Below are 17500 nucleotides of genomic sequence, written 5' to 3'. Positions count from 1 at the left end.
AGTCTGCGGGGACGTCACAGAGACCACGTCCAGGTTTTAGACAGTCTGCGAGGACGTCACGGAGACTACGTCCAGGTTTTAAACAGTCTATTGTCAGAATCCCGTCTCGCTGTCCTTCTCGCTCTCGTTGTCCTCTTCATGTGCTAGTCTAAAAATGGATCAGTGTGTTTGTCCACGTCTTCACTGAGGTGGTCATATCATGTCACTGATATCAGGTGTCGACTTCCTGCAGCTCAGAGGAGCTTCTGCTTGACTCAACACTTTTGTGTTTGCAGACCACAAACATGGAGAAATCACTGACACCTGGAGAGACAGTCGCAGTGTGTCAGCGGTCTGACGTCGTGTTTCGTGTCATACGTCACCTGGTCTGTCGCAGCGGGATCGGCAGCGAGATGCACAAGAACGGGTCGAAGGTGTTGCTCTGCTTAAGGCAATGAGGGCACGTCAGAGAAGACCTGGAAGACAGACAGACGGCATCGAGTTATTCTTACAGCAAAATATCAGCAGCAACAAACAGAGACCATAAGCAAACAGAGAAAACTTCTTTAAGAAGGAAACCTCGAGCAGAACCTGGATCATGGTGGACCGACGTCCAAACCCAAACCCTGGTCTAGGCGCAGCCATGACTCGTGTCCTGAACTTCATCCTGCTTCACTGGCAGAATAAATGTTGAGTAGAGATTCACTGTCTCTGTGCTGCGTGCAGTGAAAAGCAGCACAGTGGTAAAATGGATAATGGTGAATAAACTCAGCAGTGAAACAGGCCATCTGGACTCGGCAAAGTAACAGAGGCGGGATGCTGACCATGACGTCAGCACTACATGTTTAATTAGGGTGATATTTCCTGAATCCTGAAGAACGTGCTGAAGCTGGAGGTGTTTGATTAAAGGCAGAGAGAGGCATGAGGCTCTGCGGGGGGGGGATTAAACACGAACAGAAGGTTGGCAGCAGGACAGTCGAGTTGACAAAAACTAGAAAGAAAAGCTGATGGAGGAAAAGACACGGACAGAACCCGTCAAGGTCTTTGAGCCAACGACGGTGGAGCCCAAAAACCTGCAGCCAGTTTTCAAAGCGACCTCAGGAGGAGCCTTTGACATCGGCTCTGCCCAAAGGTAACAACAAAATAAGATATAACGTGTTAATTAACGAGCTTCAGAGCTCAGCAGGTGGATTTTCATAATCAGCTGCTGACTGTAGCTTCATATTTAACGCACAAACATCAAACTCTGTCTCAAAATGTGGATTTACAGTCAAAGTACAAAACATGAGCAGCTTTCTGCCGTGTCGGTCTGTCGAGCTGCAACATGACTTTCCTCCAACTCCACTGGAAACTTTGGAGAAATATTCCATCTCAGCTTTGAACCACGAGATCAAAAAAGTTGTGCAGTCTTGTTTCCTTCAGTTCAGACCCAGAATCAAACCGATCCTCTCACACAGGTCACATCATCATCCTGATCCTGTCACTGACTGCAGAGAGGCGTCCACAGCCGAACATCCTCAGGTGGGGGCCGTGCTTTGACATGAGGCTGATGATCATCAAGACCAATAAAAGTACCTTTAAAGTAACAAAGTACTTCGATACTCGGTGCCGCACCCTGAAGTTTCCTCCGTGTTTGATGAGGAGCTTCATCGTCTTTTTTTATTGGCTGTCAGCAAATCTATATTTATTCTCACAAGACGGGTCAAACGCCGGTATCGTCTGTCAGGAGCAGTTTCTATTCTTGATGCCGAGTTATTTCAGTCGATACCTGAACACAGAATCAGGTGACGCTCCGGCTCCACTTTCAGGAAATGTTGTCTTCACTGTCAGAACCAGCAGAATCTCTCAAAGCATCGAGTGACGGAAACAAACAGCAGCGTGTGGACGGGTCAGCAAACAGGAAACATTAGGAGGAGGTGCAGATCTTTGGTACCACACTTCTCTCTGGTTCTTGACCCGGTTCTGTTCAGGATTCAACAGTTAACAGTAACCGGCCTCCGGTGTGAACAGAGCCGACCTCTGCTGCTGGAGTTTATTGGCTGTCGTGACGAAGGTATGAAGAGAGAGAGAGGCTGATAGTTACTGCTGTAAGAAGTCTGAGAAACACTGATCTAAACTAAAGGATGGTGGACACACACACACACAGCAGGAATACTGAGCTCATTCTCCACCAGACTGGAAACACTGTCAGCCTCACAACGAGCTTTTTAAGCGACGTTGTGTGCAGAGTTTAGGCTGTTTGTGTGTGTGTGTGTGTGTGTGTGTGTGTGTGTGTGTGTGATACAGCCTGTCAGTCTGCTTTACTGAGTACAAACTGGCATCATTAGCGAGCCTGTGTCTGGCTGCCACGGCACGCTGCTTCCAGCACTGACAGCTCCACAGCTTGTTGTATTATTTCCAACATGTTTGTTCATTTGACAAGTTTGAATCTCAAAACTTGGAAACAGCTCGACTGACAGGAAGGACAGGGAGACGGCAGGAGATGAGAGGACACACACACACGTTACAAACATGTCCAATAACTTACAAACACACTTCACATGTATCAGAACTCAGATCATCACACTGTGAGTGTGTGTGGACCACGATGGCGTTCAGCTCTGGATTCGTCTGTCAATGTTTTAAAGACGCAGCTGAAGACCAACGTTTACTCTCTGACTTCTAACGTGATGAGGGCACGTCTCTGAGACTACGTCCAGGTTTTAGACAGTCTGCGGGACCTCTCAGAGACTACGTCCAGGTTTTAGACAGTCTGCAGGGACGTCACAGAGACTACGTCCAGGTTTTAGACAGTCTGAACAAACATCACAGCCTTTCTTCCATTAGATTATAAGCTGAGCACTAACTGGCCAGCACCCACTTCAAAGTGAGCTTGTGGTGCACGACGCTGAAGAAGAAGAAAGCACTGTGGGCGGTCAAAGTGAGGAAGGTCAAAGTGAGGAAGGTCATTTGTCCGTCTGGACATTTTCAGCAGCAGCTCAGGGGACTCAGGGTCAACGTGAGCGCATCACAGCCTGGGAGCCTCTCTGGGGAGAAGTGGATTCTTAAAGATGAGAGGACGTTTGTCTTCAAAGAAGAAGATTCGGACTGGTGCAGAGAACGTCTCATTCTGGACAGATCTCTGAAGGTTTCTCTTTGTGGGACGTCACTTTTCAGGATTTGTCAGCTCAGTTTCAATCCTGCAAACCTGGAAACCAGAGACAGTGAAGCTTCTATCTGACAGCATTTATTCTGACATCCAAATAAAGCCTCTGTGATCGGATCCATCCTCAACTCTCTGTTTGTTCAGACGGAGGCCGGGGCTTTCCGCTCGGCTCCCCCCGGACATTAAAAATAGACGCCACAAACCGACAGTGACAAACAGACGAGGACAAAGACTCATTTAAGAAACCACAAGACAGGCCCGGCTCTAATCGCAAACATTTATTCAGATCAGACGAGTGCAGCGAGCGCCGCTGAGGAGCATCTCTGAGATATAAAAAGATTCAGGGAGGAAGAAGAAGAGGGAAGAAAGAGAGATCAGTGGAGTGATAGAGAGAAGGGAAGGGAGACACAAAGAGACGAATCACAGCAGAGACAAAGACACAAAACAAGACACGGCGGGATGGAGGAGGAGTTAGTCTGCAAAGTGACTGCAGCTCCTCAGCGATTACACGGAGGAAAGAGGAGGAGAAGGAGTGAAAGAGGAGAGTGAAGGAGTGAAAGAGTGAAAGAGGAGAGTGGAGGAGTGAAAGAGGAGAGAGAAGGAGTGAAAGAGGAGAGTGAAGGAGTGAAAGAGGAGAGTGAAGGAGTGAAAGAGTGAAAGAGGAGAGTGAAAGAGTGAAAGAGTGAAAGAGGAGAGAGAAGGAGTGAAAGAGGAGAGAGAAGGAGTGAAAGAGTGAAAGAGGAGAGTGAAGGAGTGAAAGAGTGAAAGAGGAGAGTGGAGTGAAATAGGAGAGAGAAGGAGTGAAAGAGGAGAGTGAAGGCAGCTCAGACTAATGAGACGACAACACAGATGGATACAAACCATCCGGATATCTGTCTGTTATTCATCACATGAAGGCGAGTCACCGGGGAGGAGTGTGTGTGTGTGTGTGTGTGTGTGTGTGTGTGTGTGTGAGAGAGTGTGTGAGTGTGTGTGTGTGTGTGTGTGTGTGCTTCATTAGCGTCACAGAGAGACAGAGACATAATAAATTAATAAAGTGCTGAACAACATTTCCTCGTCTGAAATCAGCTGATCGAGGACGTGAGAACAAAACAAAGTGAAACTTCATTAATTAATGAAGTTATTAAATAACAGGAGATATTAACCAGCATCAATAAACTACTGACAGTCTGTGACACATGCCCTCTGCTGATACTGTGATCTGCAGCTTCAGTTCATTGTTTATAGTTTGTATCATTATATGTAGATCAAGATCTGATTTTATTTTTTACTTTCATACAGTTTTCTATTTGTAAATCATTTCTTCTTTGCACAGGTTAATGCACAGAGCTCCAAAGCTAACTCCTTAAACAGACTGACAGACCTGAGTTCATCATCTCAGCTGTTCTCTCTCAGCTGTTCATCATCACAGCTGTTCATCATCACAGCTGTTCATCATCACAGCTGTTCTCTCTCAGCTGTTCTCCCTCAGCTGTTCTCTCTCAGCTGTTCTCCCTCAGCTGTTCTCTCTCAGCTGTTCTCTCTCAGCTGTTCATCGTCACAGCTGTTCTCTCTCAGCTGTTCATCATCACAGCTGTTCTCTCTCAGCTGTTCTCTCTCAGCTGTTCATGAGGGTTTGTGAATGAACACAGAGGATGGAGGAGGAGATTGATGTGATGCTTTCATCCAGCAGCCTCAGAGGTAAACGTAAAACCACAGCACTGTTTCTCTGATCAGCTCATGAATGCAGCTGATCTGATGATGTCACACTGATGTCTGACTGACTCCACCCCTCAGAGTCTTTTGAATGAGTCAGACTGCATCATGGGAGTCGAGGCTCCGCGGGGACGGTCTGACTCTGACGGTTTGATCCCACGTATGAACGGCTGGTTCACCTCGCAGCATCGTGGTCATCGGTCGACCTTCTTATCGATCGCTAGTCTGCTGGATCGAACATGACAGGACGCTCTCTGAGACTGCAGCATGAGCAGGAGACCTCACTGAAGTCATTTCTATCTGCAGCTCATGTCAGACAAATAAAACACTTCCTTTATAGCTTCTTATGTTCAAACGTCATGTTTGTTTTTAGCTCTACCACCCGAGCCACAGGCGTACAGTGACTGTGACGCAGGTCGACCTTCTCACGGTGGAGAGGTGACGAGGCCAAACGTGAACTCTGTGCATCACCAAGAGTCCGCTCGCATCCTACATGAGCCGAGCACCCAAAGAATCAGTCGACAAGTCTGATCACTTTATCCAGCTTTCTTCATCCGACGCTGACAGGATGTCAGTTCCCAAACAATAATCGATCATGGGCAGTTACATTTTTACAAATAACGCTGAATATTTAAAGAAAGCTGTCGAGTCCACACGATTAAAAAGTGAGTGACGTTCAGGAGGAGTTCAGGAATGTAAGTCCATCAGGTTTCAGTACAGGAGCCCAGCATGGACAAACCACGACACCGACTCTAAATACAGCCTTGGAGGTAGAGGGTGAGGCGAGTGGTATTCAGTCTGTAGCAGCAGTTACCAAATCTAAATCGATATAACATCTACACAGCGGACCTTTAATCTGAATGTTTCCAGTGTAGATGGTGCATCACACTTACAGTACAGAACAATATCAGTGTTGAGTTATAGATGAGAAAACCAAAGATGATTCATTCTTCTTCTCATTTATATTGAATCTAAAAGTCTGTCTGTGTGCAGTGGGTTAAATATCAGCGGCTCAGAGGTTGTTACCTCCATCAGCTCATGTGAAGAACCACCAGAGAGCGAACGCTGACTGACATCATCAGCTGTTTGTGAGGAAACTTTGCTGTGTGGTTCAGGCAGGTTGTTCTCTGACACTGCAGGAGCGAGCGCTCAGCGAGTCGCTGCCAGGAAGATGAAATGTTTGTTCTTTCCAAGAAAGAAGTCTGTCTGTCTGTCCTCCACGTGGAGACACACTGTCCTGTCCAAACTGCTGATGACTGCGACCTCACAATGACACGGAGAAGCTACACGAGCTGCAGAGAGATGATTCTTATCAAGGCCAAATTCTCCAGCCTGAGATGTAAAAATATGTTTCTCAACCACATGAACCAGCAGCAGCTGATATCACTGCCTAGTCCAGCAGCAGTCAGCCCAGCTCGGCGTCTGTCTTTCAGCCTTTTATTTCACCAAGCTCTCACCAACCACTAAAAGTCAGTCCCACATTTACTCTTGTCCGGCGGCTTCTTGCTCGCTCACTCTCTCCTTTTCTCTTCTTAGCTTCCTCCGTCAGCGTCCTCTTCACTCTCTTCTCCTCTGCCATCATGTCCATAGAAGCTGCTGAGCCTGGTTACCTCCTCCTCTTCTTCCTGGTCGTCCATAACGCCTGTTGGTACAAACACTCAGTTCGTCAGCTTGGCGGTGAGCTCAGAGCGACGGGTACCCGTCGCTCTGAGCTCACGGCCAAGCTGACAAACTGAGCTAACAGCAGCTACAGCTGTCAGCAGGTTACTTCACTGTCCATCATAAACTCTGTAAATCACAGAGAGTTGAGGCGGAGCAGCCGGAGGACATCAGAGGGAAAACCAGAAAACATTTCCTCCATAAAATATGATCCAGTTTCACCAGAATCAGTGAAATAGTTGCTGCTGTGTGACTTAGTGCCGTAAAGCGTTACGTACTTCTCCCGACCTGGAGCCCAAAGTTACATAGAGTGAGAACAGACGTACGAATGACAGAGACACCGTTCAGCTGATCACAGGTCAGTGTGGATCCATTCGAGGCTCTTTTAAACCAGAGAAGTCCGAGCTGATGATGAATCCTCTGAATCCTTCACAGGTCTGTCCGACCTCCTTTCTCAAGCTACTGATTCTTATCCACAGGAGGGAAAATCCACTCTCACCATTCTTTCTAACGACATGTCTGTTTATTCAGACAAAACCTCGCCGGTGAAATCCAGCCTGCATAATTGATGAGATAGTTTCTAAAATCTTGTTCTGCTTCTGACCAAGAGATTTGACTTTTACTTTTCTAGCAGAGACCGAGGTGGGAAGGATGGAGGGCGTCATAGACCGGACAGACTTTAAAGCTTCTTGAAGCAAACTTAACCAGACTTGAACTGTTAAAATCCTGAATGACACAAAGACTAAAAGAAACAAACGAGGAACAATCATCCTGGTTAGAAGTGAATCAGGTCCGTGCTCCTCACCTGTACTGAGCCTGGAAATGCTCCTGCACGAAACTGTGTCGATCTCGAGGCTGCTGAGGATTGGCTGAACTGGGACTGGAGGTTTCCTCCAATGAAGCGTGTCCCTGCAGACGAAGAGACAAAGAAAGAGCGAGAACATGAATCACTTCAATGGACACTCAGATACACATCATGGCTCCTGATAGGCTGTTTGCATGTTTCCTGGCCACCACAGTTTCACCTTCACACCGGGAAGGAGAGGGTGAGGAGAGGAGGCTGCAATCAGCAACTACACCGCCGGATGCAGCTATTTCCTGCACACCTGCCAACACACAGACTTTGAAGACAGCAGTGAAACTTCTTCCGTTCTTCACACAGAGATACAGATGTTCACCCAGAACCTGTCGAGTGTTTGCATTCTAACGTGAGCTGACTAAACGAGGGGAAAAGGTGATTCACAGAATGAGCAGAGGGAAGTCTAAACGGAAAACAGAGACACATTCGAGATGTCACGCCGACGTCTGCTGAGAAAACTAAACGGCCGCTTCGCTCGGCGTGCCGTGTCGGACTCAGCGGGAGGCCGGAAAGACTTGAAGAATAATACGAGGATGAAAGAACGAGGGTGATGAATAAAAGATGGACGACGACGCCTCGAGGAAAACACAGCGACAGATTGCTGAAACTTTATCTTATGTGGCTGATTATTAAACCTGTCAGTAAACACCAGGCGGTAACGAGTCATTTAACCAACACACACCACGTCTGCTGTCACATCATGGAGATGTTTGTTTACCTCCATCAATATCAGAAATGAAAGATGTGAAGCATCCTGAGCTGACTTTATGTTCTTACAGCACGATTTAAGAATGAAATATAAATATCTCTGTGTGTTTACATTTACATTTATTTATTTATTGAAACACACTGAGCTGAGATGAATTCATCTCTGTCTCTGTGCTCAGGGCGGCCTCAGCGTGTCATCGAGCCGCCCTTTAAGGACCGCCCACAAAATCCTGAAAACAGTTTGAACCTCTGACTCCACATCTCAGCGATATATCGATCAAAGTCTTTTCAGAAACTATTTTACAACATATTTAATGTGTTTAGAAAGAAATCTCAGAGCTGACTTCACACCGACCATGTGACGGTCACTTATTCTGGTTAACGTTACCCTAACGTTAGGTTAACGTTAGGGTAACGTTAGGTGGTGGCAGAGGTGAACTTCTCTGTGTGGATTTTATTTGGATTGCTTCTGTCTGGTTTGCAGCTCACAAATACATGTATATTGACTTTATTCTTTATTTTTGCATTTATTTATTCATACTGAAGTAATTTTTATAGAAATGTGACAGCGACAGTTTGTATGAACAGGTTTCTTCTCTGCAGACTGATGATGCGTCTGTCGCCGGGCAGAATACTCTCAGGTCTGCTTCATTCAGTCAGACTGCTGACTCAGGCTACGTTTACACGGGTATGTTGAGAAACAAATATTTCCCTCCCTCCGTTTTCCAAAATTACATCGTGCACAAAGCATCGTTTTCAAAAAAGTTTTCGTTTACATCAACCAGCAACAGGTAAACACTGGTCACATCAGCTGCATAAAACTCTGTTTATCTCAATTTACACGCAAACGCAAAACCGGAGTTTTCCAGAATCTCCACTCTAGCTGGAGTTTTTAGAAAGATTCGTTTTCAGAGGCGAGTTCACCGTTTGTGTGTAAAAGATACAAACGAAGGGAAATGTCTTTGTTTTGAAAAATACCCGTGTACGTGGAAACTGGCCTCAGGTAAAGTCACAACACTGAACGTTGGCACACACACACACACACACACACACACACACGTGTTTTCAATCACTTCCTAATTAGACCTTGAGCCAGCCGACTGATCAGGTGAGATGAGTGGAAACACCTGTGTGTGTGTGTGTGTGTGTGTGTGTGTGTGTGTGTGTGTGTGTGTGTGTGTTGTAAACATCATGATGAGGCTCATTCAGTGTGTGATCAGGTGAGTTACAGGTGAAAGATCCATGGTTATATTTGTGTTTTCATCCATCAGCAGCCGCTGACAGTTGAAATAGAGATTTTACAGAGTCACAGAGGAAATCAGTCTGACGCTCTGCTGCTTCAGGATGTGAATGATGAACACTTGTCTCAAACTTTTCACCAACAGAAAATTCAAACTCTTTGTGTGGGACTCGAACTCAGAGTCCGCTGAGATGCTGGAGGTCTGGTCTCTGCACCATCTCAGGGGAAATGAGCCTCTGCGCTGGTCTCGCATCGCGTCTCCTGAAATAATGAGAGTGGAGCTGTGATGAAGCTTTGCTATTGTTCAGACTAAATCCAATCACGCCGCGTTCACTTTGAACAAAGAGCACATTCTTCTGGCATCTCTGAAAACTTCTCAGAGGACGAATCTTTCCAGAATATTTAGCGAGGCAAAAAGCACAAAGCCAAAAGAAGTTTGTGACAGTTTCAAACTTTCCAGACCTGACCTCGTTTCACTTTAATGTTTGTCTCAGGAACGTGAATGAAAACTAAATGAATTTTCATTATCCTCCAAATCACAAAGAGTGTTTCTATCTTTGGAAAGAAGAAGAAGAAGAAGACGATGGCAGAGGAGAAGAGAGTGAAGAGGACGCTGACGGAGGAAGCTAAGAAGAGAAAAGGAGAGAGTGAGCGAGCAAGAAGCCGCCGGACAAGAGTAAATGTGGGACTGACTTTTAGTGGTTGGTGAGAGCTTGGTGAAATAAAAGGCTGAAAGACAGACGCCGAGCTGGGCTGACTGCTGCTGGACTAGGCAGTGAGATCAGCTGCTGCTGGTTCTGGTTCTGGTTCTGGTTCTGGGCTGACTGCAACTCTGCGACTGGAGGCAACAAACAAACTGATTCATACGAGACGTTGCTTTAATGATTTATCATATGCATCTTTTTTCTTAGGTTAGCACGTGATGGATGAAATATTTGGTGTGTTTGTTCAGAAGCGTAACGTGGCCGCACTGACAGCGTGAGCGGCTCTGCTGATTGGCTCGCTCTTTATTTTTAGGCCGCGCTGCGACTGATGAAAAACTTCTCTGTTCCCACATGTTGATTGGGGGAATGAGGCCAGCGTTTCCATGGTGACGCTTGTAACCTAGTCCGTCTCTGAGGGTCTGAGGATTGTTCTCCATTGTCCTCCAGAGAAGAGACGGAGGAAACCGGGCCAAACCCAGAGAGAGAGAGAGAGTCGGTCACAGCTCGGCTCGTCACATACAATGAGAGATGATACATGTGAGATACAGAGCGTTGTTATTAAAGAACATTTGTGTTGTCTTCTGTCGGTCACATGGTCACTAATCTGTCAGCGCTGTGTGGAAATGTGGATTAAAGAAGCTGCACGTCAGTTCTTCAGAATAACTTTGTTCATTCAGGCTCTGCTCAACAGGGAACAACATGGAAACTTAAGTCCGTGTCAAGCAGCGTGAATCCTTCTAACGTGTCCGTTACCTCTCTGAGGCTGAGCAGCTCCCCCTGTTTCCTTCACACAGCACTCTGTTATTTTTACCGTACAATAATGAAAAGCCACTTATCACATGAACAGAAGGTCGAGCTGTGCAAACACTGTCTGCTTCCAGACGGATCATTCAGTTTCACTTGTTAAAGCACAGCTATGCAGAAAGCGTAACCTCCTTCTAACAAACTGAGCTAACACTGACACACATGCCCATGAGTGTTTGTGGCTTTGATGATGCCGAGCTCTGCTGATGGCGATGATAGAACCCGTCTGACCTCTGGTCACTCGGAGACGGAGACAGAAAAAGAAGAACAAAAGAGCTGGAGGACGCGATGTTCTTTTCAAAGTGAGCTCAGCTCCAGAACCTGGCTCAGGATGTTTCAGACACGCTGTGATCACAGAAACACACTCAGAGTCTCCACCATCAACGCTCAGCACAAATAATGCAGCTCTTATCCTCAGAGGCCTGTGCCTCCAAATCCCAGAACCCATTGCTGCGAGTCCTTCAGGCTTTTGGCTCGGACGCTGCATTAGATCAGTTCTCTGTGCCGTGATGGACCGACACCTGGCTGTTTGGACAGAACCAGAAGAAAACTGTCTGCAAACAGAGAATGTGTCCTCCACTGTCTCCTCTTCCTTGTAGTTGACACTCATCTACAGTGTCCACAGTGTTCAGAGGAGCCAGGGCCGATATGTAAATCTGAGAAATCAATTACACTGCCAGGGGCAGAAGCTGCCAATACTTCAGCAACAGGAGGCCGCTGAACATGGCCTAGATCTGTTTGGATGACACCCAGCGTGACAATTGAACAGCTCAGTGCTTCTGAATATTAGTATTCACACGCTATGGCTCGGCCGGCCCACGCGTCTATTTTTGCCAGAGCTGGAACAACGATGGTGGTTTTCATTATTACAAATAAAGACACAACAACAACACAACAACACACTGAGAGCTCCACAGCACGCGCTGCCTGTCTGCAGCCAGACAGTAGTGTAGACAGCAGTGTGTGTTTCTTTAACATGTGCAGTGTGTGTTTCTTTAACATGTACAGTGTGTGTTTGTCAGACACACTCGTGTCGCCTGTGTTGACCTGCTGATGGTCCCAGGTTTGTGTGTGTAGTCAGCATTATACATGCACACAGCTAAGAACAAGAGCAGCTTGCTCCTCTGGTTGTTTCAGGGTCCTGCGTAGCTGCATCACTCCAACTGTACAGACTCTTATTGCACCACCACCGCAGGATGCAGCTGGCACATGATGTAAGCAAACGCTCCTCAAGCAAATCCACTGAAGAGGAGAGAAGGTAAAGATACATTTGTCCACTGAGCGAGCCTTTGTGCAGACAAACAGAGACATGATGGATGAGGTCTGTCCCTCCTGACACTGTTAATACATGAGCAGCAGAGCACGGTCAGTGCAGCACGGCCTTCTTCTCTGGGAGTAAAAATAAATATATGAAGGTTTGACCAAGGGTTGAATCCTCCCCTCGAGACGCTGAGTTCATGAGCTGTCACTCAAATGATCTCGAAAACAGAGAAACTGACCGTCACTCGTAGACCTACAGAGGAAACCAGGTGGAGACCCGCCAAAATAAAATCACAGACATCAACGTACTGATGTATGTAGCTCTAAGGGTATGACAGCAAACATGTTGTATATCAGTGTGTTGTTATCAAAGCGCAGCCGATTCCCCAACAGCACTCCACCTCCTCCTCCACCTCCTCCTCCACCTCCACCTCCTCCTCCACCTCCACCTCCTCCTGGCCTCCTTATCTCTGTCTCAGAATAGATGGTCCCTTTTCTCTGGGAGTTCATCCATTTTTCATGCCGCTCGCCTCCTGACTCCTCGCCTCCCGCTGTCACACATGTAGCCCCCAACGCCGCGGCCATCCGCCATAAATGTTTGATGTCCGAGGTTTTCTGCCTCCAAACACACACGTCTGTACGCCTCAGAGACAAAGAGCAGGGCACACTCTCAAGCTTTGTGTGTGTGTGTGTGAGAGACAGCAGCACATTGTCATATAATCGATACTGTGAGGAGATCTCTTGGAGATGTTTTGGATCTCTTCATGACGTCATGCCTGAGTAATGATGGTTGTTGTCGCCTTCGAGCTGTAAAATGTTGCCGCTCGTCTAATCAATAATTTTCAGAGGAGTTTAGGAGCTTTTTAAGGTTTGCGTTTCGTCGTCAGCGGTGACCGATGAGGCGTTTCCAGTGAAAGCAGCGGCACTTTGTCATGTTGAACTTTGTCACAGTCATCAAAGCGGAAGACGTGGTTTGATAGTAACAGATTACATGTGTTATACGATAAATACAATCAGCTTAGATTACATTTGAAAACATGGAAGGAGACATTTAGTGGTCCCTGCTCTGTTAATGAGACATCGGTAGATTCTCAGAAAGAATTTATTTATTTCTTCTGTGGCAGCAAAACGGCAACAACAACGACGACGTCCTGTGACACTGTGGACACGCTAAGAATGGACGTGAAGAACCCGCCCGGCTGTCAGGAGGTAGAGCGTGTCGTCCACTAATCGGATGATTGGCAGTTTGATCCGCGGCAAGATACCGAACTCCAAATTGCTCCTTCAGGCTGCAACATCAGTGTGTGAATGAGATGTGTAGTGTAAAAGCATTGAGCGTTTAGAAGACTAGAAAGGCGCTTTATAAGTCCAGTCCATATATTATTAGTATTAGTGTTTGTGTAGTGTACATGTGTCTCTCCTCTCTGGTGTGGTCTTAACCTTGTGCTTCACCTTTTTCTTTGTCACGTCGCCGTGCTCTCTCGCTCGGTCTCTGCTTTATGACGCTTGACCTTCAGCTCCTTCACACTCAAAGACAAGGACACTTCAGTGTGTGTGTGTGTGTGTGTGTGTGTGTGTGTGTGTGTGGAAACGCTATATATGAGTACAGTAAAACGGTTATAGACGTTCTGTGTAACAGCCAGCATCAGTCAGAATGTTAACACGAGTGCCTCTGTGGATAAACGCGGCGCTGAATGTCACGGCACTGCTTCCTTTTTTCATAGCAATGCTCATGAATCATTTAGGGAACTTCCATGTAAAGTTTGGAGCATTCCATAGGAGCAGATCAGTGTTGTGAGCTGGCTGACTCATCGCTTGGACACCAGGAAACAGGCAGCTGCTCACAGTATGCTTTGTGGCAACTTTTACCGTAGCTGCTGAAGGGATTGCTGTGAAATTTCTCCTTTTATTTGGATGCAGGCACAGTTAAAACTTCACCTAAGGTTAGGATTACAAAGAAGTATAACAGGGACATCGAAATATGCACAGCGGTTCACTGTTGCAAATAAACCGCAGACACTAAAGGTTTGTAAGTACGTTATTATTAGTTCGGACTACTCACGGAGAAATGTAAAATGGTAAATGTACTTTATTTATACATCCCGTTACAGAAGCAGTCCTTCAAGTGTACCAAAGGTGCTTACAGTAGATAATAAAATAACAAACAGATAGGTAAAAAACAACAAAATAAAAACAATAAAAACATAAAATGCAAACAAAATCGAATAGAAATGATAAAAGTGTCCATCATACTACTGGGTGTTAAAAGCCATCCTAAATAGTTTTTTACGGTCGTGGATTTAAAAGGCCCAGGTCAAAACGAGACGCATCTCGACGGAACTGAGTCAAAGCCGGGAGGGCGGCAACAGGAAAACGCGCGGAATCACCGCCAGTGTGGGTATTTTGACCTGTGGCACGCCAGCGGAACAGTTGAGTCTTTAGATCGATCGCGTGCGAGCAGGATTGTGAACGTTAAAAGCTGGAGAAGTATGAGGGGCCGATGCCGTGTAAGAGGCGTTAAAGACCAAAGGTTAAGAAGTTTAAAATCAATTCTATAAAGAGGAAGCCATGAAGTGGAATGTAAGAACAGGAGTGATGCGCACGTTGGGCTGGTGGCACTTAAAAGACGGGCCAGCAGCGTTTGTGCAGCACAACTTGAATCGACTGAGGGAGGCCTGGGAGACGGCCAACAGTAAGTGCATTAAAAAATCTAAACCTAGAGCTATAAGCATGGATGGCTTTCTCTAGGTCGTGACACTTTAAAAACATTTGTTTTACGTTGGCAGAGACGCAACGAAGGACTGTCCTTGACAACTGTGGATATGAAATCAGTAAGTTGGCACTAAAGATTGATTTAAAAGAATGATGTTATTAAAATCAAGTATGTTCCATAAAAGGCCGTGCAAATAAGAAGCACATTTTGGCAAACAAAGGGCAACATCTAAAAAGAAAAAGACATAGCACAGAAGTCCTTATTTAACAAAACTGAATCAATGAGTCGACGTGCAATTAAACACTCACACGTAAGTAAAACCGGAAAACAGCAACTACTACAGACACCCTCTAGAGGGGTAATGCGCATTTAACGGTCAACAAGCCATGCACACTACACAACACAGCAAGGGCACACCACACTCACGGGGAATTAACCACAGCCTGGGAAGAATAAGAAGGGCTTTGAGAGGGCCGACAGTGAACTGGAAGGCGGTCCCTCACTTGTCCCTGGGATCTTATTCTGGAAACGCTAAAGAACTGATGGGTTACAGTCAGTTGAGTCCAGTTAGAACAGACGTGTTTATATTCGTTGACCCCCCTGCAACGAGCAGAGAACGTCAATTTATCACTTTATTAATTACAGCACGACATACGGTTGCGGAGCACTTGACACACCGGCTGTAATTATTTATACATTTAGCACAAAGCGGGAGCCTGAAACGAGCGCACAGCCCGGTGCCACGCCTCGACAGCAGCACATACATAAATGCATCAGTGATGTACTGGCAGTGTGTAGTACTTCATGTGGGTTCAGATGGTGTGGTACAGTGTGTGCCGTACACGCGGGGGACAGATGTGACCGCAGGTAAAGTAGAAGATGCCCCTCCATCCAGAGCAAGCGTAATGTAATCAAAGACTGAGGTCCTGTGGCCCGGGGGTTGTCGGTGTTGGTATTGTGGTGTGTTGTGGTGGGTGGGGTGGTGTTGTGTGTACAAGGGTGGCCAGGGCCCAGAGGTGTCTCAGGGTTAAGGAGGAGCCTCGTACCGCTCGCTGACAGCAGATAATAACCAGAGAAACACACACACCCACAACAACACACCACACACACACCACAGAGGCAGGTGGAGGGGGTGACGAGAGGAGATATCTCACACACTTAGCCTTTGTCCTTCTTCTTCTGTTTGATCTGACTCTATTACAAGTGCACACACTGTCACACGAGCAAGCGAAGATCTTCAGCGTTACAAACAGAAGTCTAAGAACTGGACGTTATCTCGTGACGTCCCCCCCGCAGACGGTCTAAAACCTGTACGTAGTCTCGGACGTACCCCCGCAGTCTGGTCATAAAACCGCTGACGTATTGCCTCTGTGACGTCCGCAGACTGTCTAAAACCGGGGTGATACCCGTGACGTCCCCGCAGACACTGTCTAAAACTGGACGTAGTCTCCGTGACGTCCCCCGCAGACTGTCTAAAACCTGAGCGTAGTCCTCTTGACGTCCCCAGGCATCTGTCTAAAACCTGGACGTAGTCTCCGTCGTCCCCCGCAGACTGTCTAAAACCTGGACTAGTCCTCCGATGACGTCCCCGCAGACTGTCTAAAACCTGGACCGTAGTACTCCGTGACGTCCCCGCAGACTGCTAAAACCTGGACGTAGTCTCCGTGACCGTCCCGCAGGACCTGTCGAAAACGCTGGACGTAGTCCCTGACGTCCCCGCAGACTGTCTAAAACCTGGACGTAGTCTCCGTGACGTCCCCGCAGACGTGTCTAAAACCTGACGTAGTCAGCCCGTGACGTCCCCCGCAGACTGCTAAACCTGGACGTAGTCGCGTAACGTCCCCGCAGACGTGTCAAAAAACCTGGAGTAGTCTCCGTGAACGTCCCCGAGACTGTCTAAACCTGGACGTAGTCTCCGTGACGTCCCCGCAGACTGTCTAAAAACCGGGACTAGTCGCCGTGACGTACCCCACAGACCTGCAAACCTGGACGTAGTCCTCGTGACGTCCCCGCAGACTGTCTAAAACCTGGACGTAGTCGTGGACGTCCCGCAACTGGTCTAAAACCTGGGACGTAGTCTCCGTGATGTCCCCGCAACTGTTACAAACCTGGAGTATAGTCTGTGATGTCCCGCAGGACTGTTAAAAACCTGGACTTAGTCTCCGTGTACGGCCCCGCAGCACCTGTCTAAAACCTGGACGTAGTTCCGTGACAGCCCCTGCAGACGTCTAAAACCTGGACGTATCGCGTGACCGTCCCCACAACACGTCTAAAAACCGGCCGTCAGTCTCCTGACGTCCCCGAACGCTAAAACTGGACGGTGTCTCCGTGAGTCCCCGAGACTTCCTAAACCTGCCACTAGTCTCTGACGTTCCCCGAAGGACTGTCTAAAACTGGACGTAGATCCCGTGAACGTCCTCCACAGGACTGTTAAAACCTGGCGTGTTCTCCGTGCGTCCCTTCGCACTGTCTAAAACCTGGACGTAGTCTCCGTGAACGTCCTGCACGGCAAACTGTCTACAACCTCAGGGACGTAGTCCGTGTGACGTCCCCTGCGACTGTCTAAAACCTTGCGTAGTCTCTCGTGATTCTCCCCAAGACTGGGTCTGAAAACCTGAGTCGGTCTCCGTGACGTCCCGCAGCACGCCAAAAACCTGGGACTAGTCCTCTGAACGTCCCCACAGACTGTCTAAACCTGGACGAGTCCCCGTGACGTCCGCGCGAGTCTAAAACC

The 17500-nt window shown here is 47.3% G+C and overlaps 1 protein-coding gene across 1 annotated transcript in view; it reads right to left on the bottom strand.

Annotated features, from left to right (window-relative positions):
* The window catches only part of usp43a (ubiquitin specific peptidase 43a), a 73908-nt gene that overhangs the window by 38342 nt on the left and 18066 nt on the right, over positions 1-17500 (bottom strand). The window contains exons 3-4 of the mRNA XM_027283374.1: positions 7284-7387; positions 363-455 (exon numbers count right to left, since the gene is read on the bottom strand). Of these exons, the coding sequence (XP_027139175.1) occupies positions 363-455; positions 7284-7387 (197 nt within the window). The remainder of the gene's footprint in view (positions 1-362; positions 456-7283; positions 7388-17500) is intronic.

Source organism: Larimichthys crocea, chromosome X (assembly GCF_000972845.2).
Source record: "Larimichthys crocea isolate SSNF chromosome X, L_crocea_2.0, whole genome shotgun sequence".
Lineage (NCBI taxonomy): Eukaryota > Metazoa > Chordata > Actinopteri > Sciaenidae > Larimichthys > Larimichthys crocea.
The sequence above is the reverse complement of the archived record's forward strand: the minus strand, read 5'-3'. Positions and strand labels throughout refer to the sequence as shown.